At 36.4% G+C, this 24715-nt stretch overlaps 1 protein-coding gene across 4 annotated transcripts in view; it reads right to left on the reverse strand.

Moving 5' to 3' along the window:
* Window positions 1-2963: 2963 nt before the first annotated feature.
* LOC134855486 (protein argonaute-2-like) overlaps window positions 2964-24715 on the reverse strand; it is a 32763-nt gene continuing 11011 nt past the window's right edge. For 3 of the 4 annotated variants that reach the window (XM_063872023.1, XM_063872022.1, XM_063872025.1), the window contains 15 exons: window positions 18053-18217; window positions 17371-17555; window positions 15105-15294; window positions 14647-14734; window positions 14041-14212; window positions 13614-13797; window positions 13212-13334; window positions 8634-8787; window positions 7612-7776; window positions 6487-6737; window positions 5734-5928; window positions 5367-5496; window positions 4760-4867; window positions 4304-4502; window positions 2964-3895 (listed from right to left, as the gene is read on the reverse strand). In XM_063872023.1, the coding sequence (XP_063728093.1) occupies window positions 3787-3895; window positions 4304-4502; window positions 4760-4867; window positions 5367-5496; window positions 5734-5928; window positions 6487-6737; window positions 7612-7776; window positions 8634-8787; window positions 13212-13334; window positions 13614-13797; window positions 14041-14212; window positions 14647-14734; window positions 15105-15294; window positions 17371-17555; window positions 18053-18217 (2418 nt within the window). In that variant the 3' untranslated portion in view covers window positions 2964-3786. The remainder of the gene's footprint in view (window positions 3896-4303; window positions 4503-4759; window positions 4868-5366; window positions 5497-5733; window positions 5929-6486; window positions 6738-7611; window positions 7777-8633; window positions 8788-13211; window positions 13335-13613; window positions 13798-14040; window positions 14213-14646; window positions 14735-15104; window positions 15295-17370; window positions 17556-18052; window positions 18218-24715) is intronic. The other variant, XM_063872024.1, reaches the window with a different exon arrangement.

Consider the following 24715-nt stretch of genomic DNA (forward strand, 5'->3'; position numbering starts at 1 on the left):
AATTCCGGAAGTTTTTGTTCGGGCGACGTAATTGTTTTCATAAACTCCAATCTGGAGGGGGGGTTGGAAGGGGTTGGGGTGTTCTGTTGGGAGAGGGGTGTTGTGTTGGGAGTGGTGGGGGGGGGGGGGAGCGTGGACGGTTGGTGGCTTGATTCAACCTGGAAGGGTTAACATTTCCAATCTGGGGGGGGGGGGGGTTCTGATTGTGTTAAGAGCGGGGGGGGGGGGGCGTGGACAGTTGGTTTTTATAAACTCTTCAAACTATTATTTTTTGAGTCTGTTAAACAGACTATGACAAGGTCGAGTTTTGAGCGTCTGCTTTGCTTTTTTAATAATTAGCAAAACAAAATCTAGCCAACAGAGAGTTTGAAAAGATGAACACTAAGAATTTTCACTACCTTCATTGACTCTTAACTAGCTGGTATCACTATACGAATCACTATACGGAAAAAAGGAATCACTATACGGAAAATAAATCGATGAAACAAGCCAAAACCTTCCAAACCTAGTTTCGTTTTTAAATGGAGTAAAACACGGCATTTAAATCGAAAGAACAAGCCAAAATTGTAACGTGAAGTCTGCAAAAACTTAGAACACAGTCACTTGCAGCACTATGGTTTTAGATGTGGTATTATTGAAAATTTAAAGAAGCTATCAAGAGAAGTGCCTGCTGAAAAACTAAGCCAAAAAACTAAGCTTTTAAGAAGCTAACATTTAAAGATAAATTTTTTAATTGTTCGGAACATTTTAAGATATTATCAATAAATTTTTTTCTATTATCTTGAACTTAAAAAATAATGTTATGAAAACTATATAAAATTTTGTTATAATTAAAATACAACCAATAACCGATAACTAAAAAATACGTCCAAACGAAATAATAAATTAAAGAACCATCTAGTTCTTTTTTTCTTTACTAACAAAAACTTTTCAAGGTTATTTAGCCAGAATAAAAAATGCATTTTTAATGCTCAAAATTGGGTCTAAAAAACTGGAAAAAAAAGAAAAAACAAAAAATATTTTTTGAAAAACGACTTAGAGTGACCTTATACGAGAAAAAAGTCTCAAATTTTTTGAGCAATTACACAGTTTTTTCGAATGAAAATGTTTTGATCTGTTATCAGTTAAAATTTCACACACCCGAATTTATTCCTAACCTTGATATCAGATCGAAGCATTGATCAAGCTCTTGAAAGAACAAAGAATTCTAAAAAACGGTCGAAAACTCATAAATTGGTTTTCCGAAACCATAGTTTTTTGTTTAAAAAATTTTACGCAAGGGAGCTTCACATAACTTGTTTATTCAACTGAATTTAAAATTTTTGAGAAAAGTAAAAAGTTGGTTCAAAAAAAGGTCAGTAAATCATATTTGTGCTTATTCTGAGGACGATAACTTTCTACTTTTTTGTTGTATCCACTAATGCAGGGGAGCTTCCATAGCTCGCCTCTTTCATGAAATCTTGAAACTCAGATCTGGGAGGGTAGTTTTCGACAGACAATTTGAACCAAAAAGGCTATCAATATCTTTTATGAAAATTTACGAAATAACATATCCTTGTAGTCACTGATTATCATTATTTTTCCAAGCTTAATATTTTGTTTTGCAAATAACTTCATTTGAGAAAAATAGATAGAAAAATCTTCTGTTGTTTCACTAAAAATCTTAGCACAGAGGCACGAAATAAGCCTGGGATTAGTAAAAAAAAATCTGCCACGCAACTGATTCAAACCTGCGACCCGGAGATTGAAAACCTTACTCCCTAACCTCTCAGCCTCCGATGCTTAATAATTGGCAAACACTAGCCACAATTAAAGCAGACAACAGATGCTATGAAATTTCTAATGCTATGGATCATGATTGCAACGAAAGAGCCACCAAATGAAGACTTTTATTTGCGAGCTGGATTCGAAAAAAAGGTTCATACTTACACACGCTTGCAAGCTCGAAAGTATAAAAAAGCACTGTCGAAACTTAAAGTCCATAGTTTTTCGTGCAATTTCATTTTTTTTGTGTTCAAAGCTTATTTTACTTTGCTTTTCGCGAAAGATTCGACGCGAACATAGAAAGAAATCAAACTTAAACAGTGAACAGTCAACTTGAGGCATAATAAATTTAACACAAGAAAAAGCTGACGACCTGAAAAGTGTCTCCCTTCGTTCATTGACAGGTGGGCAACTTGAGGTAAGCAACTCCCCAGTCACTGAAACTCTGAGTCACTTTTTCAGCTTCTTCCAGCTCCCATTTTTTTCGCACAACTAGGCTTAGCCATGGTTTTCTTGATCTTTGCACTGTGCTCCAAAATTAGATCATCCTAACAAAATCTTCTCTCACCGCAAAAAGTTGCCTTCGAAGTTGTAAAACGAATAAATCAAATGTTTTCTTGTATAAACCATTATTCATCTAAACGCTCTATAAAATTTCACACAATAAGGCGGAAGAGTCTATTGCAAGAGAAAGAACACATCAACTTAGGCATTATTAGACAAGTTCAACTTTGTGAAGAAATAAATCAATCGCAATCGTTTCTTGTATCATACCTTTTTTTTGAAGGTAAATCTCTTGAATGCACTTTTGTTTCATTATCTTCTACTGTAACTTGAACTTGGTTCTTGGATGGTTATTAGTGTGATACAGGGGTCCCTGCTTAAAAAAGCAGAAACCAGAGAAGAGTACCTCTTTGTCCCGCAAAATATTACTGAACTAAAGGACTGAGTAGACTTTTCATTTCAGTCACTCCGTTTTATAGCTTGCCAAAAAACAATGACTTTACTTGATATCTTCATCACCTTTTTACGAAAAAAAAAATCAGTAACTGAAAAGAATACATTACCTAATTTTGACAGAAAAACAAATAACTAACGAAAAAAACTAGTAATTCAAAAGATTGGCAGAAAAAAGACAGAAATAAAAAAATGAAGAAAAACTTTAAACACATTTCGTGAGTAGTATTTTTACTTCAAAAGAATGTTCTGCAATATTAGACTTGTTTGCAATTAGGGATCCATCAAAATTTAGGAACCCCTCGATCACACTTGTACCCTTCGATGATAAATTAAAGTATGCTCAGTGATTGATTGGATTGGATAAGATTAGAACATTAAGTCAGCTATACTGCAGTTTGACCCAACATAAGGAAAAACTAGATTATTTTTAGCGAGAAGTATGGACTATTAACATATAGATCTATCTATTACATAAATGACAGAAATAGAAATAAACAAAGTGCTTTAAAACTGAGAAACAACATGTAAAATTGCAGGAATTTGATCAGAAACAGAGCAAAAGAACGGCTAAGTCGGCACCAAACAGGAACGATATTTGACATAGTGTAATAGCTTCTATATCAATATTTGTGGATATTTTGTAATCAATTTATCTTCTTATTCTTTAAGTTATTTACAACGATGTCAATATAAAGCAAAATGAATTTACAAAAATATTTGCCGACAATTATCAGTTTGACAGCAAAACATAGTTTAATGACTGCAGCTCCGCATTTTCTTAAAATTGTCTTTTTCTCCACTTTCTCTCTCTAAATGCCAGGATTGTTTCCAGTAAAAAGTAACGGTGGACATCTTTCGATGGTACGCACTGCTGTAACGCTGGTACGTTCTCGTTGTTGTTGTTGTAACTCGCCCTTAACTGATGTTCTCTTCCAGATCGTTTTTTTGTTTTCATATGTTTTCAAGTAAGCTCCCATGTGTTCTCGTAGCTGTCGTCACTTTCTATTGTTGTCCGGTTTACTTGTTTTCGTGTCATGTGTCATCGTTGTTGTCGTGTCTCTCTTAGGCGAAGTACATGACCTTCTGGGTGTCCTGGTGTACTGTGACACACTTGGACATGGAGATGAGACTCTGCTCTTCCCCGTGTGTAGATGAATGACTCCCGTTGCCACTAAAACAATCACCATACTCAGGGCAGAATTCGACCCCTGATCACCGAGGGGGTCCCCCAAGCAACCCTTAAAATATTTCTTAAAGTCGCCTTTGGCGACAATATATACTTATTTTGAGACAAAAAAACGCGATGAAATAACGTGATTTTTTGGTGATCACCACTCGTTTTGATCACCACGCGTTCCAAAAAATGCCTGGTGCGCAAACAATTTTCGAGTAAAAAAGGGTTTTAATAAAGCTTGCGGGAGAGGTCGGGAAAACAATTTGAAATGCCATACAACTATTCATTCGCTAGAATTGTATGAAAATTTTAGAAGGAGTTTCTCAACATGTTATTTTGATCTCATAAGTTATTTCTTGAAAACAAAAGCAAATAATGCCTCTAAGAGTGATGTAGTTCTGTTACCTGTCGTGGTCTTTGTCGATGAGGTGGTATCTGGCTCTGAAGGCCACCAGATGGGCGTAGTAGGCGGGGGCTGGGATGGAGACACTCCTAGTGCATCTGACATAGGTGTGACACAGTTGGTAGGTGAGGGTCTGGATGTCATCTGAGACGAAGTTGTTGTCATCCCACAACACGTGGTAGTGCGAGGGACGCGACGTGCCTGCAACCACAAACATCAAACATACCTGTTACTAATTCCAAAATTGAACATAACTTTTTGATTGCCCATGCCATGCCGTATTTAAAACAGTTCCGATTAACAAATAAAGCAACCTAAATTTTAAAACTTCAGATCTGGGTCCAATGAAACTATTCATTTTCATTTCTTAGGTAAAACATTGATATATTAAATAAAATCGGAGAAGTGATTCAAAAAAGTGAATTGGAAGACGAAGAATATGAATTTGTGCCACTGACCCTGTATGCCTGCGTGTGAGCAGAGGTAGAAGTCGTACTCGGTGGGGTGTGTGATGACACTGTCCACTGTAGTCCCAGCTGGGATGTTGCCACTCTTCCCTATCTGCTCTACACACAGAGACAGAAACAACATAACTTACTTATAACTTGAACACTTTCTCCACATATGAACCTTTTACACAGGGTCGATCAAGTTCGATATCTCGTGATTTCTAAATTAGACCATACCTATATTACAATGAATTAGAAAATTGCATTTGAGAACAAATAATTATTGTTAAATCGCAAAAAAAGCAAAAAAAATTCTTTCAAATTGTACTCAGGAATGATCTATCTTTGTAGAGTAGGAAAAATGGGGTAACTCTGTAGCATGGCCCTTAAAACAGTTCCAATAACAAGGATAACAGTTCGTATATTGGCCTTATTAGAACATAAATAGATTACTTTACTTATCGAACTCTGTCTTCAGTTTTAAATTAATACCTAAAACCTCATTAGAATATTTTGTTGATGTTTCAGTCTATTGTGACTATGTATTATGCATGTGAATTAAACATTCTATTGTGCTTGTAGTGTAGTGTAGTGTAGTGTAGTGTAGTGAGTGTACCCTTTTTGTCGGCGCAGAACAGTCTGGTGTGATGTCTCTTCTGCACCACCACAAAAGTGATGCCCGGCTGGTATCCCACCTCCAGCCTCACACACGCCTCCCTGATAGCCTTCAACTCATGCACCAACACCTGCAAAAAGAACAAAAAATAAACTCAGTTAAACTCTTAAATTGAAAAGATTATTAAAAATTGAAGAAAAATGCAAACTTTTCTCGCTTTTCAAAAAAAAATTTTAAACGGAAATCTAGGTCACTATTTAAAAACCAGCCTGAAAACAGAACTAAAACCTGCAATTTTCAGCTTAGCTAGCTACATTTTGAATTTCCAGAGGTGTATTAAAATGAGCGAAAATGAAGATGAACATACCTGTTGGAACTGTCCTTCGCTCACACCTGTCCTGTACATGATGAGTCTGAGTGGCTTGAATCTGGTGTTCCTGTAGAACTGGATCAGCAGTTCCCTGATCATAGTAGACAAGTCACCTATCACTTCCTGTCTGTGGGACTGCACACGCACGACTGCCGCGTATCGGGATGGGTGGGCGTCCATTGACCCCACGACCTAAATGACACATTCATGCTTACTGCTTATTTGAGATTTATAATTGAACACAGAGTTTTTAACACTCATACACCAACCACTCAGCCACGGATATTTAATTGATAATAAACGCTAGCACAAATGAAGCAGAGAATCGACACTATGTAATTTCCAATGCTAGATCGTGATTATAGCAAAAGTGCCACCAAATAAGTGAACACTTTCTACTTTCAATGAACACTTTTATTTGCAAGTTGGGATAGAAAAAAAAGAAAATTCGTTCTACAGCACTAGCTTCTCGCAAGTGTAATCAAGAGTAACAAAACAACTAGCTGTATTAGAAGAACAGAATATACATACAAATCGAGCCTTTTTGCTCCGCGAAAAGCTCAAACCACTTTTGTTAACCTTTCTGACCAAACAGCCAACGTATATGTTTGCAAAAGAAAAAGAAAACGTTGCATTGAAAGTTTTAAATAAACCAAAGTTTGGAAGTTGATTTTGAAAAAAACAAGAACCCTCATTGAGCGCCCAGATGAGATCTTGAATGTAAACACATTGCAGCATCTCACAACTCACCGCAGCAATAGATGGCTTCTTCTCATCGCCAGCAGGCGGGTGAGTAATGTCAGCCCCCAGAAACATCACAGGCTCATTGAACACTTTTGGTCTGATATTGGGCACTAGGATGTTGTTCACGCCTCCTAGCTTCACATTGATCTTCAGACACAGATTGGAGAGTGTTTGGGGGGACGTTTTGTTCACATTCTTCACTTGAATGCACTGAGTGGCTAGTCCGAGTACTGTGTCGCCCACACGTTTTACTTCAGCTGTATTAAAAAAAGAAGATCATTTTGTTATTGTAACTTATAATTTTGTATTATGTCATAGTTATGCGTTATTTAGATATCGGTTCTAGGTAGGTCGTTTTTGATTGCTTACATCTATTTTGAAGAGTTTTGTCTTGAAAAATTCACACAATAGCCGAATGACACAAAAACGGGCGTAATTGTGGTCAATCTTCGACTACAGTAGGATATAAAAAAACAGTGATAATTAAACAAAAATGGCAGAAACAGCTTTTATTGTTTTTCAATTGATTCATTTATTATACTTGCATTGGCCATAATTGAGTGATTATTCGAAAATGACAAACAGTTGGAAAAGAGAAATGAACGCAAGGAAACTGAAAAAAACTGACTTGTTTTTTTTTCTTCAAAAACCTTCAACTTTAGAAATTCGAAGAAAAAAATAGATGACCTTAGAGCTCTTTGAATTTGAAGAACAATTTATGATGGAGACTTTTTTGTAAAACGTAACCCAATTTGAGAAAACTGGATCAAAAGGTACAACTTTTATTTCGCTGGGAAATCTGATAATTAATTTTCAATTTTCGAAATCAGGAGTCGATCACGTTTTTCGTGGCCTTTACATTGTTGCTGTTCGATAGTGGAGGCCTTTCTTTTAACAATGGAAATGCACTGAGCTTAAAAAGAAATCAAACTTCAAACCGAGAAAAATTAAACTTGAACGAACAAATTTTGAGACTTTTTACAAAAAAAAAATCAGCGAGACCCTTATTAGAGTACTCGCAACGTTCATTTTTCTCAATATATTTATTTTCTTTCGTACTGTCTGATTGTTGTGTTATTCTTGTTTGCTTCAACTCAAATAGAAAGAATAAACAAACAAATCAACACGCACCATACACAGGTGTCTTTCCAGGCAGCACCACTATGATCAGCTGGAGGTCCTTGTACTTGTCTGCCAGATGTTTAAACATGGCTTCCACCTGGTCAGCCCCAGTGGCATACATGCAGAAGCAGGGCTGAGAGATGATGGGCATGCCAGCGTCATTCGAGATACGACCTAAAACACAACAAACACCCACACATATTTGTACGAAAGCTCAATTGTTCTTCTTACGTGACGAGAAAAACCCACAGTTAGGACACCGAATAATATTTGCAAATGCTTTTGCGCGCCATTCGTGTTTTTTTGTTGTTGTGGGGAGGTTTCCACAAGAAGAACACCTCTAAAACTAGTTACCATATACTGGCTCTTTTACGCCTTCATAACATTATTTCTCAAACTTTGGCTGGGCTAAGTCCTTCCAAATAGTTTCATCTAGCATTTGTTAAAATTCAATTCTATATCCTAACTAGTTGCAGAGAAATTGGCGAAAACGCTAATAAAACATTAGTTCATTTGCTTGTTGAAATCGAAAATGTTTATCTCCCGCGACTGTATAAATAATCCAAATTTTCGAAGAAGTTCTTATAGTTTTGTTACTCTCTGAGAAAGAGAGGAAATTTGTCTCCCAAAACCGCCCATTACGATCTGACTTACATAACCAATCTTACATATCTTTTCAAACTAATTTGCATTAAAGCTTATAAGACTTGACCAATTCCTTCCCCAAATAAAACGATAGACAATGCTGAACAGCGCTACTTCCAAGCAAGATAGTAAACTCTTAGAACAGTCATTTTGAAAAGTCAAGGATTTCTCGAATCATTAACAGCCAATAACGACAGATTTTTGTTTGCAAGTAATTTCGTTGAAAAAATTGGTTAGCCTATGGTTATAAAGGATTGCCACCCCTATGAAGAAATAACGCAACAGTTAAGCATAAGTGAATTTTGTACCTTGAAAAGAATATCCCCTTTACCCCCTTTGGGGGGGGGGGGAGGGGGATAGTTAACAAGATGCTAATTTCAAAATACCGAGTTGGTCGGCGAAGTTGCGCAGGGCGTCCTCCTTGCACTGTCTAGTGGGTGCGAAACAGGCTATGGCCCAGCATCTGATGGTCACTCCCAGATGGAACTGCTTGCCTCTCATATCCCATACACCTTGAGTAGGCACTGCCTGCTGTCTAGTCTGCGAACAAAGGCAGACGAGAAAATATACACGATCAGCTGCACGCTTAAATTGCGTAAATAGATCAAATATTTACAAGAAACCATTACCACACTCTTTTAACAATTTTATTTCATGAAGTTCCGAAAAGCTGATAAAAATTGCCAAAAACGCCGAAATTGAGGTTTCCGAAAATCAGAAAAGAAGTTACAGAAAATTTCTTCAGAGTTGTTAAACACGGAAACTATCGTAAATAGTAGTAGTATGGCAAAAGAATTATCTGGCAAAAAGATATAGGGCAGAAAAATTTTCTCATCTGACAGCATAGAACATAGCCAACTGACAGTTGGAAAAAAGTAATGAACGCAAAGAAACTGGAAAAAAACTGACTTGTTTTTTTTTGAAAAACTTTCAACTTATGAATTTGGAAGAAAAAAATAATAGGCCTTAAAGCCCTTTGAATTTGCAGAACAAGTTATGACTGACACTTTTTTGATAAAAATTACCCAGTTTAGAAATTGGAAGTCGATCACAATTTTCGTGACCTTTACATTTTAGCTGTTCGATAGTGGAGTTTGCCTTCCTTTTACACAGATGCGAAGCTGCGTTTTGCAACTACTTGCGAGAACACGACTAAAAAGCAGCTCTATCAAGTGAAACAAGAAAAGAAAATAGCCTCGAATTAGCAAAAACTCGGCTATGTGTCGGATTCGAATCTGCGAACTAGCAAATTTGAGTCCCACCCACTAACCACTGGACCACGAATGCTAAATCCCCAAAATTTAGCCACGAATAACGCAGCTACATATGCTAAAAATTTACCAATTCGATGCAGCGACAGTAGCACCAAATAAAAAAAGACAATTTCGCATGTAATAAATTGGAAAGCATAAAGCCAAACTATGTGTAAATTATGCATTTCAAAAAATTGCGAGATACATGAGTTGGAAAATTTCTGAAATTGAGATTTTTATCATTGTACTGCTGTTTGAAACAAAAAACTTTTTTCGGTGCATTTGATGAATTAAAATTGCATCAGCTGTGTTAACTTTGTACTAATCAAATGTCAAAGCACATATGATATTATACTCAACCGCAGCGTACCAATTCAAAAGTGCCACAAAAAACCTCTTTTGCTTGCGGGTTAGCTTGGAAAAAATATTTAAATTCTTACTAATACACTTTGCTTCGCAAGTGTAAACAAGGGAAATTAAGTGAACTGATGAAGATACCAAAAGTCGAACCGCAAAAAAATCAACATTGAGCAAAAAAAGCGAAAAAAATCACCAGCCCTTTATAAGAGTACTCACTACGTTCATTACTTCTAATCATATTATCAATCAAGACGCGCTAAACAGAATTAGTGGACAAAAACAAAAGTGTCAACGAACTCAGACAAAAAACATTGCCACAGAAAAAAGTCGAGGAAAGCAAGGAAACAAAACAAAAAACGATAATTTCTGATTGATAATTTTTTGATATAACCGGCTCAATTTGAGAAGACTGGATCAATAAAGTTAAGTTTTTATTCCGCTGAAATATCTGAAAATAAAATTCCACTTTTGATGCTAGCCAATCACGCTTTACGATATCTTCACACTTCGTACTTGGTGAGTGCAACTTATCTAACTTTTAGCGAATGAAATGAAATTGAACACAGCATATACAAAAACGCACTAATAAGTATAGATGCACATTATTGCATCAGCTGTGTTAACTTTGTACTAATCAAATGTCAAAGCACATTTGATATTATACTCAACCGCAGCGTACCAATTCAAAAGTGCCACAAAAAACCTCTTTTGCTTGCGGGTTAGCTTGGAAAAAATATTAAAATTCTTACTAATACACTTTGCTTCGCACGTGTAAACAAGGGAAATTAAGTGAACTGATGAAGATACCAAAAGTCGAACCGCAAAAAAATCAACATTGAGCAAAAAAAGCGAAAAAAATCACCAGCCCTTTATAAGAGTACTCACTACGTTCATTACTTCTAATCATATTATCAATCAAGACGCGCTAAACAGAATTAGTGGACAAAAACAAAAGTGTCAACGAACTCAGACAAAAAACATTGCCACAGAAAAAAGTCGAAAGCAAGGAAACAAAACAAAAAACGATAATTTCTGATTGATAATTTTTTGATATAACCGGCTCAATTTGAGAAGACTGGATCAATAAAGTTAAGTTTTTATTCCGCTGAAATATCTGAAAATAAAATTCCACTTTTGATGCTAGCCAATCACGCTTTACGATATCTTCACACTTCGTACTTGGTGAGTGCAACTTATCTAACTTTTAGCGAATGAAATGAAATTGAACACAGCATATACAAAAACGCACTAATAAGTATAGATGCACATCTGTAAAATATTAGAGCAATTAAAGACCTTCTTTGGTAAGAAAAAAACAAACGAAAGAGGGTTCATCGACTCTTAATAACAAAACGATTGATTTCTTGTTTAGTTTCATCACAAGCAAAACTGCCAGCATTATTTCACCTTTCAGTATTGACCTAGTGGCCACTAAGCCGCAATGCCGATTTAGTTGAAATCAAAACAAGTAACGTCACGAGAAACTTTTACACCACAAACTGCAATGTATAATTTTTTTTAAATAATGAAGTTTTGCCTTTCAAACGATACAAAATAAATTGCGAACCAGCCGATAAAACAAGCGGAAATTAATTAGGCCGAACAGAGCTAATAAGCGGAAGAAAATATACAAAGCCAGGGCTGATAAATTTACAAATTACGGGAGTGAACCAACAAGTCTTGCAACTTACAGCTCAAAAATCCGTGATGTGGCAACTAAGAAAAACACAGCAGAAAAACGAAAGTCCGACAGTTCAATTTATCCGGACAAATTCAATTCATACACACTGAAAAAAAACAAGGGTCTCAAACCTCATATCGAGGTGTGCAAGCGTACACACGTTACATCCAGAGCAAATTGGAAGGAGTCTGGAAGTTAAGAATAAAGCACGGTCAATTTCTTACTGATTTGTAACGAAGTTGTTTACGGGGAGGTCTAGTTTACATGACAATTGCTCTGGCAAGTGTTAAGAAAAATTATATGACTTGAAAGTTGAAATTGATCACTGTTAATGAATGACACTTTTTCCATAAAACTAACTAAAATTGATAAAACTGGATACTTATAAGACGTTTTAGTGCGCTGCGAAATCTTAACATTAAAGTTCGAAATTTACATAAATCGAGTTTTTTCGAGCCATATGCACATTTCTCACTGGGAGCGAATTTGTTTCAACTTCTTTAACAGAATGCTTCTTAAACTTCAAAAACCAATCAAACCACCAAAATATAAACTCGAACTACCAAAACAGAAAACTGAGGAATTTTTCCCGCAAAAAAAATTCAAATTTATTAAAAATTTATTGACAGTTGAAAATTCTGATAGGGCCAATTATCTTTCAGACTAAACCAATAATTTAGTACGTTGTACTGTTTTCGAGCTTTGAAGAGAGAAAGAAAGCATGTTGGCTGAAATAGACTGATAACTTTTTTGAGCTACAACCAGAAAGCAGACTTATTTCGAGAAGATTAAAACATCACGACAGATAACGCTTTTTCTCTAGTTTTACTTATAAGATTGAGATTTATAGGAGGAGGTAAGCTCTCTAAGAGATTTAAATAGGTTTTGATTTTCAAAGCGTTTTTGAGTAGGATATGATTCATTATTTTTTTGAAGATTTGTAGACTCCGTTTTCGTATTAAGAAAAAACTAGGTTAACTTTTTATTTGGTTGTGGAAGCAGTGATTCATAAACAGATAATATATTTTGACGATTTAAAACAAACCCTGTTCTGCAAACATAAAACTACAGCTGTCGTTTTGCGTTTTCTTAAATATATAAAGAACTCAAAAGGTTATAAAAAGCCTAAGTAATTGAAAGATTTCCAATTAAAAGGACGATTTGAGAATCATTTGAAATCCACAATCCACAAAATTATAAAATACCGTGGAAATTGAAAATTAGCCGTGGTATTAGGACTTGTACTTCCGTCTCACAACCACTAACTTGGTGGTTTCAAATGAACAATAGTACGTAGCTCACAAAAAAAAGAATAATATAATAGTTCATTTCCTTGTAGAAAAGCTTTAGTAGGTATGAAGACTCCTTATCCGCGAGAAAAGAACCAACAGATTCGTATGTTCTTCCGGGAATTCAAGTCTTCGCTTTTGTGTTCAGGGGGTCTTGACAGAGAACTGCTGTGCTAGGACCCCTGATGAAAGCCCACGAGTTTTTCATTTTTAACGGTTCATTTTCTTCACTTGGAACTTGGTTCACCCTTAACCTTAACCAACGAGTACGGCAAATGGCGAGCCTCGAACCAGCAACCTTTCTACTGAGAACAGTATACCTCTGCCACTTTATATTAGCTCCTCCCACCTATGCTAAAAAAGACACGAAAGTGAACTTACTCTGCCTCCGTATTGCAGTTTGGGTGGGTTTAGTATCCTGCCTGGCACTTTGACCATTTCGTTCACTATGGTGATTCCGAAGTCATGCAGGTAGTGGTCCCTATCAAAGCCGGCATTCCTGATCTAAATTACATCACAGAAATATTACACTGATCAAGTCATGTCTGAATTCATAAAAAATATACATTTTACGGCTTCGAATCTGTCGAAAACTTTCGAAAATTACTTGGGAGAAATAAAAATAGCAAATCCCTCTCAAAAAAATTATCACTTCTATTAAAACAGACGCCTATAGGTCATACAATGGCTTTTTGATATAAACATTATGTAATACTTCTGTAAATTTAGGGAAAACATGATATTGTTATTCAATCATCGCCACAACAAATCGACTACACTAACCAGAGTAGATATCTCGTTCTCTCTGTCGGGGGCTGATCTGGCAGTAGCTTTAATCATGGTGGATGTCTGCATGTCTGTCAGTTTCTTAATACACCTCTGGCCTCCCACTATATTGCACAGTTCCAGTGGCAGGAACGTATGTTTGCTCTCCTGGCCCACTTGCAGACACGGCAGCTGCGGATATCTGGAACACAGGACATACATAGAAAACACATAGAATCTGAATTTAATTTTTCAAATTCTTATAATAATATAATAAACTGTTTAATTACTTTGTGTAAAGTAAAAACTTCGAGACTCACTTAAGATTGATGGGATTATTTTAGCATTATTTGTTACAATTATTGGCCGCTATTAAACTAATGCTTAAAGTATGGAAAGTGTGTCTGAGATTGTGGGGGATTGTGTGTGAACAGACTAGACTGACTTGAGGTTGATGGAGTACTTGTCCTTGAAGTACTTGGCCACCGTGCACTCCATCGACTGTCCATTTGGGAGGAGGAGTGGGAATGTCTGCTGCTGGGCTGTCCTCCTAGTCACATTACACACTCGGTACTTCCTCTTCTGAGTACCGCCATGTGTGATCTCCACTTTCAGTCCTAATCACACAGAACAATACCAAAATAATGAACCCTTCTACCACACAACAACTTCAAAAACAATGAATCTTATGTTTAGGACCACTTCCATAGAGACCACACCAATACTCACAGGGTTCATACACTACATTAACAACAACAACAAAAGCAACAACAGCATATGCCGCATCAGCAGTAACAACATCAACAAGAAAACCATGATTCTCTTTTTCTAACTCAAAAGTTATACTTTCTTCAACAACGGATAATATCTTTTGGCGACATCCTTTGAGCTAACTGAAATTTTCTGTCGGAAAAGAAAACAAAAAAACTCCATCACTTCTGATGATTCGACAAGAGACAGTGGCAAAGCAAGACCTTCGACTGTAAGGTCACAAAACGGAAAGAGAACTCTTATCTCACACTTACTTAATTATAGGAAATAGAAGACTGACCTTTGATCTCTTTGGTGAACTTGACTCTGTGTGAGTCACTCAGCTGTCTGCTCAGTTCCTGTCCTTGACTCTCCTTCAGATCCAACACCTGCAACACAACACAACACAACTCACAACATAGGGTCACTAATCATAACCTCTAAATGCAACTACATTTTAAGCATTTTCACACATTTTGTAAATCAAAAATTTTACTAAGGGATTCTGAAATGTTTCAAAAGGCTAACTAATCCAAGCTAATATACCGTTTAATCAAAGAACTCAATGGTTTCTTCGACATTACTACGAGATCTTTATTGTCAAAGGAGTATCAAGATACTTTTGAAGCCGAACAAAATGAAATCATGAACTAAACACTCGAAAGTTAGTTTTAACAACCTGCTCAAAAAAATTTTATCAACTTTTTTAAAAAAAATTCTTTGATTTGTACCCTAAAAAGTGAAATTAACTGGACTGACCTCTACGAGAAAATCGATGACACTTTGCTGTTTGTAGAATGCAGTGGCCGAGGCATCTATGTTCAACATCATCTTCCAGTGGGAGGGCCTCACACTCTGGTGGAACCCAAACCACACCTCCCTTCCCCCTCCCAGAGGGTGGTAGTAGTCCTTGGGGGGAGAGAAGAAGGAACGACCCACTGGCGTGTAGCTAGAATACAAAAGGTAAAAAGTTATTAAAATGATTTCAAGTTTAGATGAATGATCCACGCCGGTTCCATTTAAGGCATCTCCAAGTTCGGTCTCTGATATTTTGCTCCTTCAAATAAATCAACGAGTAGTTAGTTTTTTGAGCTATCTAAAATAGAGGTTTTAGTATAAAGGATACACAGTAGATTACAAGAGAACGAAAATCGTCTAGAGAAATCTTTGCTTTCTTCGCCACAACAAAAGTCGTTGCCATTCATATTTCGACACCTTCATCAATATTCGGATATGCTTTGTCAAAACATAACACACAAGCGAAGCTGCACTTCGCAGACACAAGCGTCAAAACGCCCCAAAGTATCTTAAAAAGGGTAAAAACATTAATGAGTTTTGAGGTTTCTATACCCTCTACTGGAATCGAACCACAGGCCTCGACATCAAAGTCGACTTATCAACACAACTATACTACTAAAGCTCATAGAATCGAAACACTGTCACTCGCTACGAGGAGACCACATGCTATTAAACTGCCAATACTATGCAGACAAATTGTTTACCAAAAAAGAACTTTTATGTTAGTTGTTGGATTGGAAAAAAAATTGGACTCGTATTATAACACTATGCTCGCTTCTCATCCAAGTATATGCACAGCGATGAAGCTGCCTTTCGGAAACAAACACGAAAACCAACAAAAAAAACTAATTTCTACACAGTAAGAACACGGCAAAAACCCGCTAATTAAAGTTCAATACGAAAAAAAAAGAAATAAGCCTCGAATTAGAAAAAATTCGGCCAGTTCTCGGATCCGAACTCCGACCTACAGAATAAAAGACTCACGCAGTATCCATTCAACCACGGACACTTGATAATTCACAAACACTAGCCTCAAATGAATCAGAAAACAGATGCTATGAAATTTCCAATGCTACAGTCCGTGCTTATAGCAAAAGTGCCACCAAATAATGAACACCTTGCCACTTAATAATGAACACTTTTATTTGCGAGTTAGGTTAGAAAAAAAGAGGGTTCATACTAATACACTAACACTCGCAAGCTCGCTACTGTAAAAAGAACAGGCGCTTTGAATGCAAACATGCTCAAAACTTGTCTGTTTGTTGGCGAAATAACAGAAATGGAGATGACAGCCACTTGAGCCATCCTGTGAACAAAGTTGTCTACGGCAAAAAAAGTACAGTACCCGGTTGCAACACACTTGCTAATCGCAAGGGTAAAATACAATAAAAGAGAGACGCCCTGTACAAAAAAGATAACTTCAATTATTGTTCCCTTTTCCAGCGGATCAACATGATAACACAGGATGATTTAAATCGATAAAATTCTGTCACAAACAATAGTCACATATAGTAAAAGGGAAGGAATTCGCTATGAGATACAAAATATGCTTTACCATTGATTTAGGCTCTTTATAGGGGGTGGTTACCCTTACTAGCTAACAAAGAAGGTATAGTTAACACAGAGGCGAAGCTGTGCATGGCGAAGAAACGACAAAGAAGTAGCTCCATACAGTGAAATAAAAAAGGTAAAACGTAAGCCTTAAAAAATAAAACTTTTACTGTGGCGAAATCGATCCTACGACCATGAGATTTATAGCCATATAGCTACGAGCTCTTGACGATTTGCGAACACTAGCCACAATTAGAGCAGCTACATATGCTAGTAAATTGCCATTGCAATGCAGCAAACGTGGCACCAAAAATAAAGAGACACAATTTTGCATGTAATAAATGTATAAAACTGTGTAATAACTGTAATATATGGAATGCATAAAACTGGGCATCCACACTAACTTTGCATATAAGAAATTAGAAAGCATAAAGCCCAATTATGTGTAAATTATGCATTTCAAAAACATTGCAAGAGTTTTTCGGTTCATTTGATGACTGACAAATGCATCAACTGTGTTAACTTATTACTAATGGAATGTCAAAGCACATGCTATCCCAAAAGTGGCACCAATTTTTGCGACTTAGGTTAGGAAAAAAATAGTCGTACTATTACACTACGCTCGCTGAAGCTCGCGAGTGTAAATAGCTAAGTGGGAGTAATTAGTAGTACTAACTTGATGGAGGGGAAGTGTCGCATGATGACATCGAGTGCCTGGATGGACTCGGTGGGGGGCAGTTGGTTCTTCCTCTCCAGCACCTGGTCCAGCAGACCCAGACTCACTCTGGTTACATACTGCAGGATCACTTTGAACACACGCTCCCTACTCTCGTCACTGGGAAGAGTCACGTCCACCTCCAACTACACACAAACACTTTATTTATTCTTCATTCATTTTAAGACTAAAATATAAAACTGAATCTTAAACAGAAGTAACAATATTTTGAATCATACTTATGTGCGAAGAACCGAACGCGGGCAAATTTTGTCAGCCAATCAGAATTAACAATTCATAAATTCAAAGATAGTAAGTGATAAAATCAGTCAATTTTGGACAGTTAAAACGGCGTTTATTGGCTGAAAATTCCCGCTCATTCGTTCCTTCGAGCAAGAAAAAATCTCCAATCCTTCCGTGTGATCGTCAAGTACCGCCTTTGATAGACATCATGCCATTTAGATTTATTTCTGATATTCATTGTTTCTGAAAAAGACTCAAATAAAAAAGGACGGCGTTTTCAACGCACGCAATCTGCGTCTCCTATCTATAATTTTTAACAAACAGGATCTCTTACATTCGGAAAAAACTAAATCACCACATCTAAATACAAATAGAATGATGAAACTGTGAATGTGCTCACTGGTCCTTCGAAGTTGTTGACTAGTGGCTGTTTGGAGTAGAGGTTCTTCCTTCCATCGTAGACTGGCTTGTGGTTGCTCTGGAACGTCTGTGGGTTGGCCCTGAACATGGTGTCTATCACCTCCCTGTTCACTCTGCGAGGACACTTCTCAGGAGTGATGGTCACCTAAATAAGTATTCTAGTTATAAACACAGCCAACAGACAGTTGGAAAAAAGTCACTGAACTCACGGAAAAAACTGAATAATTTATGAAAAAACTTGATGTTTCGAAGGTAGAAAACATTTAGGCTTAACCCTCTTTAAGACGAAATTATGATTGGCACGGACCTTCGTTTCACTTGCTATACATTACAAACACCACCAACAGACAGTTGGAAAAGTCTTGACAAACATAAGCACTAAAACTCCAGCTATCGAGTTTCAAAGAAAAAAATTATTAATTAAAAGCTCATCATATTTCCATTTTTTTAATAATTCACTGTTTTTTGCTGATATTAAGCGAAACAGAGAACAATGGATCAACAGATAAATTTTTCAATTTACTGGGAATTAAAAAGTTTAAATGCATTTTTGAAACTTAAGCTCGTTTTGGAGAAGGGAACTGAATTCACTTACTGAGACAGCTTTAAAATAATCAAAAGACAAAAAATCATCAAATTTTTAGACTTTTCTTTAATGTTTTTTTTTAAAATATCTAACTGAGTACATACATTGACACTTAAACAACAAGTCAAACTGGCCAAAAAACATTTGGAAAATTGTCAAAAAAACTAGATCTACTCAGAACATTTTGATTTGTCTCATAAGAATTTCATTTAAAGCAGAAGCTAGCTGAAAGTTCAAACGTTTATAATAATACACTAAGCTGACGCAAATGTAATGAAGCGGCAACTAAGCTGAACAAGGAAACTGAAAAAAAAATGACTTGTTTTTTCAAAAATCTTCAACTTTTGAATTTCGAAAAAAAAACAGATGACAATAAAGCTCTTTTAAATTTTAGAACAATTTATGATGGAAACGTTTATGTTAAAACCAACCCAATTTGAGAAAACTGGATCAATATTTACAACTTTTATTTCGCTGGGAAGCCTAATAATTAAATTCCATTTTCGAAATCAGAAATCGATCGTTTTTCGTGACCTTCACACTTTTTCTGTTCGATAGTGGAGCTTGCATTCCTTTTAACAATGGAAATGCACTGAGCTTAAAAAGAAATCAAACTTCAAACCGAGAAAAATCAAACTTGAACAAACAAATTCTAAAACTTTTTACAATGAAAAAAAAAAAATCAGCGAGACCCTTATAAGAGTACTCGCAACGTTCATTTTTCTTCATATATTTATTTTCTTTCGTACTGTCTGATTGTTGTGTTATTTATTCTTGTTTGCTTCAACTCAAATAGAAAGAATAAACTAACAAATCAACACTCACCATACACAGGTGTCTTTCCAGGCAGTAACCGCGAAAAAATCAAAATTGAGTGAACAAATTTTATGACTTTTTTCTGAAAAAAAAAATCAACAAGACCTATATGAGAGTACTCACAACGTTCATTACCCTTAAGAAACTCCAGAACAGGAAATTTGAAAGTCAAAGTTTTGAAGCTTGAAGTCTTCTTCCGAAGCGCACACAAGCAACAAAAATCACCCTTCAACAATAAAAAAACTTATTTTCATTGTTTCTTAAAGATAATGGAGATCTTATGGATTTATTTTTTTGAATCATCAAGTCGCGGATATTATCTCACAACTTCTGTCATAGGTTTTTTCAGGTTCATGCCTCGATAAGCTGCATAGCTTTTTGCATGATACTTGGTGGGTTTGATTTGTACATGCGGTTTATTGTTTACCTGTCTGTATAATATTACTCTCCTAAATAAACAATCCAAAAATGCGAAAAGGCAAAAAAATTGAACGGAAACGAAGAAAAAAATAATCTGAATCAATGAATCCTGAGCATAGCCAATAAAAGTTGATAAAAAGTCAATTAACGAAAAAAACTTTGGAATTTCAAAGAACAAAATAGATGAAATTAAAGCTCTTTGAATTTCAATCACAATTTATGATGGAACCTTTTTGTGATATAATTAACTCAATTCGAGAAAACTGGATCATTGGGTGTAATTTTCACTGAGTACGAAATTAGAAGAGGATCACGTGCTTCGTGACCTTTACACTTTTGATGTTCGGTGGTAGACCTTGCATTTCTTTTAAACCAAAGATTGAAACTTAGAAAGCAATCAATAGTTAAACAGTGAAAATCAAATGTGAGCGTCAACAAAAATTAAAACTTAAAAAAATTCGTCGGTACTTAAAATGCAAACATGCTCAAAATACGTCTAATTGTTGTGATAAACTTATTAAATAGATAGATATGTCTCGACGAACCGGATAAACATCTTATCTTGGGTAGCCCTTGTCTACGAAGGGATTTTAGAGATCCGGTTGATGGAAATCGAAATTGACACAAACAGAATCAGATAAAGAAGATAAACCAGCTCATTTGAGAGTGGTTACGACAGCCAGAAAAGACACGAACAAATTCCCGGATGTTATCCAGCTCATTTTAGAGCGGGAATGACAAAGAGAATTTGGAAATATCTTTAAACAAATCTACCAAAATCCAGCTCATTTTAGAGCGGAAACGACCAATAATTCCCAGCAAGACAATTGAAATATGTCGTCTCTCCACTGTACAGTATGTCAAAACGCTTTAACCAATCAATCGGTGAAATGCGTCGGTTGTCAAGCTTCTGCCCACTCTGCGTGTATTGGCCTCAACACTGCCGATAAGGTGGTTGGGCACATTGAATGGAGTTGCCCAGATTGTGGAACCTGTAAAAGAGATCTTTTCCGAGTTATTGATGAACTGCGACAAGAACTGTTCTCAATAAAGACTATGGCGCAAGATGTACACGAATTAAAGTCTGAGCTGCTATCGCTGAAGCAATATCGTGAACCAAGTAGTATAATTGAAAAGAACAAAACCAATTATGCTGGGGCAGCGAAGTTTAATCTGAATTCTTCGGCATTCATCAGAAATGCTCGTGAAAGTGTATCCTCAGAAGCTGGTAGCTCGAGGGTTACGAAGCGAAAAGGCTCCAAAGATAGAAATGACCGCAGACCAAAGAAACCACTAATTACGGGAGAAGTGGTAACAGAAGCACTCAAAGGTGTAGAGAAGCCACCACCACGACGCCATCTCTATGTTGGAAGAATAAAACAGACAAATGATGAAAGTGATATAGTCGCATGGTGTCAAAGTAAAGGATTTCCTCTGAATCATATCAGGGAAATAACAAAGGAAAATTCTCGCCACAAAAGTTTCCACTGTGTATTTGACGGCGAACATGCAACAATCATTGATCAACCTAATTCTTGGCCGGAAAATGTTGTAATAAACAGGTACTATCTTGATGCAGAAGCCAGAACCTGGCTCAGAACTTTGAAAAGCGACTGACTAAAATCAAACAAAAAACCCGAGTCTCAATCGAATGCTATGAAAGTTGGTGTAATTAATATACGTTCTCTAGCGAAAAAAGTAAATCAAATACAGAGCATATTGGCTATAGAACAAGTTGATATCTTGATCATTACTGAAACCTGGCTTAAGCCGGATACGGAATATATTCTAAATCAGTGTATAGACTCTTCAAATGAATATCGATATCATCATGTTTCACGAACGGCTAAAATAGGTGGAGGTGTTGCCATAATTTCTCGCGAAGAACTACAGGGTGAAAGAATTTTGAGCCATCTCTGGGACGATGGTGAATTCTTGGTAATTACGGTCGTAACTAGAAAAGTCAAAATAACAATTGCAGCAATATATAGACCGCCGAGTGGAAATTATAACGAGTTTTTTAATGAATTGACTGAAAATATTCTTGCCTCATCAATTGAAACCCAAATTCTCCTCCTGGGTGATTTTAATTTGGATCTAGAAAACAGACGTTGTGCCAAATCCAATACATTTTGTTCGATTCTACTGGAATATAACCTAGAACAGATTGTTAAGAAAGCAACTCACGAATACGGGAAAATTCTAGACCTCATAATTTGTTCAAACCCGGAATTGTGCTCACCCGTTAGAAATGAGCACGTTGAATACTCTGATCACCATCTATTGACGTTCACTTATGAAATCGCAATTCAACGGAAGGATAAAACCAGATTGACTATTTATGATTGGAACAATACAGACTGGAAACATTTAGAGACGGAAATAGATCAGAATTTAATCTTGAATCTGAACACCAGTGACCCGAACGAGATGGCAGAGAATTTTATCGAAATTTTGCAGCTGCTGAAAACTGATTATGTGCCAACTAAGACCAAAGTTGTCAAAAACCGATTTTGTAATTTTTACGATAAAGAGTTAGCAGACGTAAAACGAAAACGTAGAAAATTAGAACGCGTAATGCGTGTAAATCCTGGATTAGAAAACGAAACAGCTTTCAAGGAGTATTTAAAGAAATGTAAAGATCTGTTTAGAGAGAAGAAATTGATATATTTTTCCAGGCGCTTTGAGCTTTCAAATAGCCATTCGCTCAAATTTCGTGAATTGAAACGCCTTGCTGGAGAAAAACAACAAAACGTTCTACCACTGATATACTCCAGTGATTATGAATTAGCTGAAAACTTCAACCAATTTTTCATTCAGAAGGTTAGAAATTTAGTGGCAAATGTTAAAAGTAATGGCATCTCGTCGCCACTCTTTGCTTTCACTGCAGTTTCTTCTTTCCAATTCCAATATGTGACTATAGATGAACTAGAAGAAGCAGTAAGAATGGTTTCAAACGCGAACTCACGAGAAGATATACTGAAAACGATAGATATGAAAAGAATAGCACACTCGTGGAAAGATTATTTCATCATTATGATAAACAATTGCATCGATCAGTCCAAATTTCCAAAATGTCTCAAGAGAGCGGTGATAACTCCTCTCTTAAAAGACCACAAACTTGACCAAAACGTTTTAAATTCTTATAGGCCAATAGCGAATCTGATGTTTATCAGTAAAGTTTTTGAAAGAATTTTATATAAACAGCTCGATCAATACCTTAGCTCCTATAATCTTCTAGATGAACACCAATCTGCTTACAGGAAGCATTTTTCAACTGAAACGGGTCTGCTAAAAACTACAGATGATCTACTGACTAGTCTCGACAACAAGAGACAGGTCATTTTGATAGCCCTTGACCTTTCAGCTGCATTTGATACCATTGATCATAAAACATTGAGAAAGATCATGAAAAATCGGATTGGAATGACGAATGATGCAGTGGATCTAATTCTTTCCTATCTAGAGAATCGGACTCAAATTGTTGCTATCAATGATGTTTTATCGAATTCTCAAGAACTCGAATTTGGAGTGCCTCAAGGTTCTCTTCTGGGACCCCTCCTGTTCTCAATCTACCTGACACCATTGAACGATATTATTGGCTCAACTAAATTTTCATACCAAGTGTATGCCGATGATACTACTTTATACTGTGAAATCAAAAATGAGAGTGAATTAGCAGAAATAGAAAGATCTCTGGTTATTATTTCGAACTGGTTTTCGTCCATGGGGCTTCTGTTAAATGAATCAAAAAGCCAAGTAATTAACCTAGCCACTAGTAAGTCAAAAGGTCTAACAAACAGTTCACTACTCATTGGAAATTCAACGGTTAAGCTGATGAAATCAACAGAAAACTCTGTGAAGTCTTTAGGTTGCCTCATTGACCGATCCTTGTCATTGAAAAAACAGATCGATTCCGTGTGTGGCGCCAGTTACCACAGTCTCCGGAAACTATACAGCATACGTTTCTACCTTGATTTTGAAAATAGAAATATGTTGGCAAGAATGCTAGTCTTAAGTCGATTAGACTACTGCAATAGCTTGTACTCGAGCTTACCAAATTATCTGCTCTACAAGTTGCAAAAAGTCCAAAATAGTGCCTGCAGATTTGTTTTCGGTTTGAAGAAGTCAACGAGTATTACTCCTTATCTACATGATCTACATTGGCTGCCCATAAAATCTCGAGTGATTTTTAAAGTCTTGACAATCGTACAAATGCATTTTCAATCCTCAAATCGTTCCGTCTTATCTGAGTAAATATTTTTCACTACAAAAAAGTTCCTCCCGTTTCAGTGAAAGGACCATGGTCATTAAGAAACCACTGGTTAACACGAACTATGGAAAAAGGACGTTTAGGTTTGCTGCCGCACACCATTGGAATAGTTTACCATGTAACCTTAAACTACCAAATGAAACTGAATTTCGTAAACAGTTGAAAACGTATTTGTTTAACCAGTATTACTATGAGACTTGTTTCAGTTAAAGGTTGCTAAAATGACTGAAACTAGAAAAGTTGGAATTCAAAAGCTAAACGAAACCTTGCGTCTAAGAAATGTTCATGTTGAAACCAGGTTTCTCCCCAAAAGACGGATAATATTGAGCTCTGATAAGATCAAGAGAGTGACATATGCTGTTTTGGGATCATCGCTAGTTTATGGGATTTTTCTGCCAGATTCCGTGACAGTTTCGTGCCCTGGTGGAACTCTCTCAACCCTTTGTAGCGATCAGGTTCTCAATGATATGAAAAACTTGGATGTACAAACAGTGCTCATAATGGGAGGAACAAACAACCTGTTTGACCGTTCAGGGCGCCAGTCATTG

This window comes from Symsagittifera roscoffensis, chromosome 10 (assembly GCF_963678635.1).
Source record: "Symsagittifera roscoffensis chromosome 10, txSymRosc1.1, whole genome shotgun sequence".
Classification (NCBI taxonomy): domain Eukaryota; kingdom Metazoa; phylum Xenacoelomorpha; order Acoela; family Convolutidae; genus Symsagittifera; species Symsagittifera roscoffensis.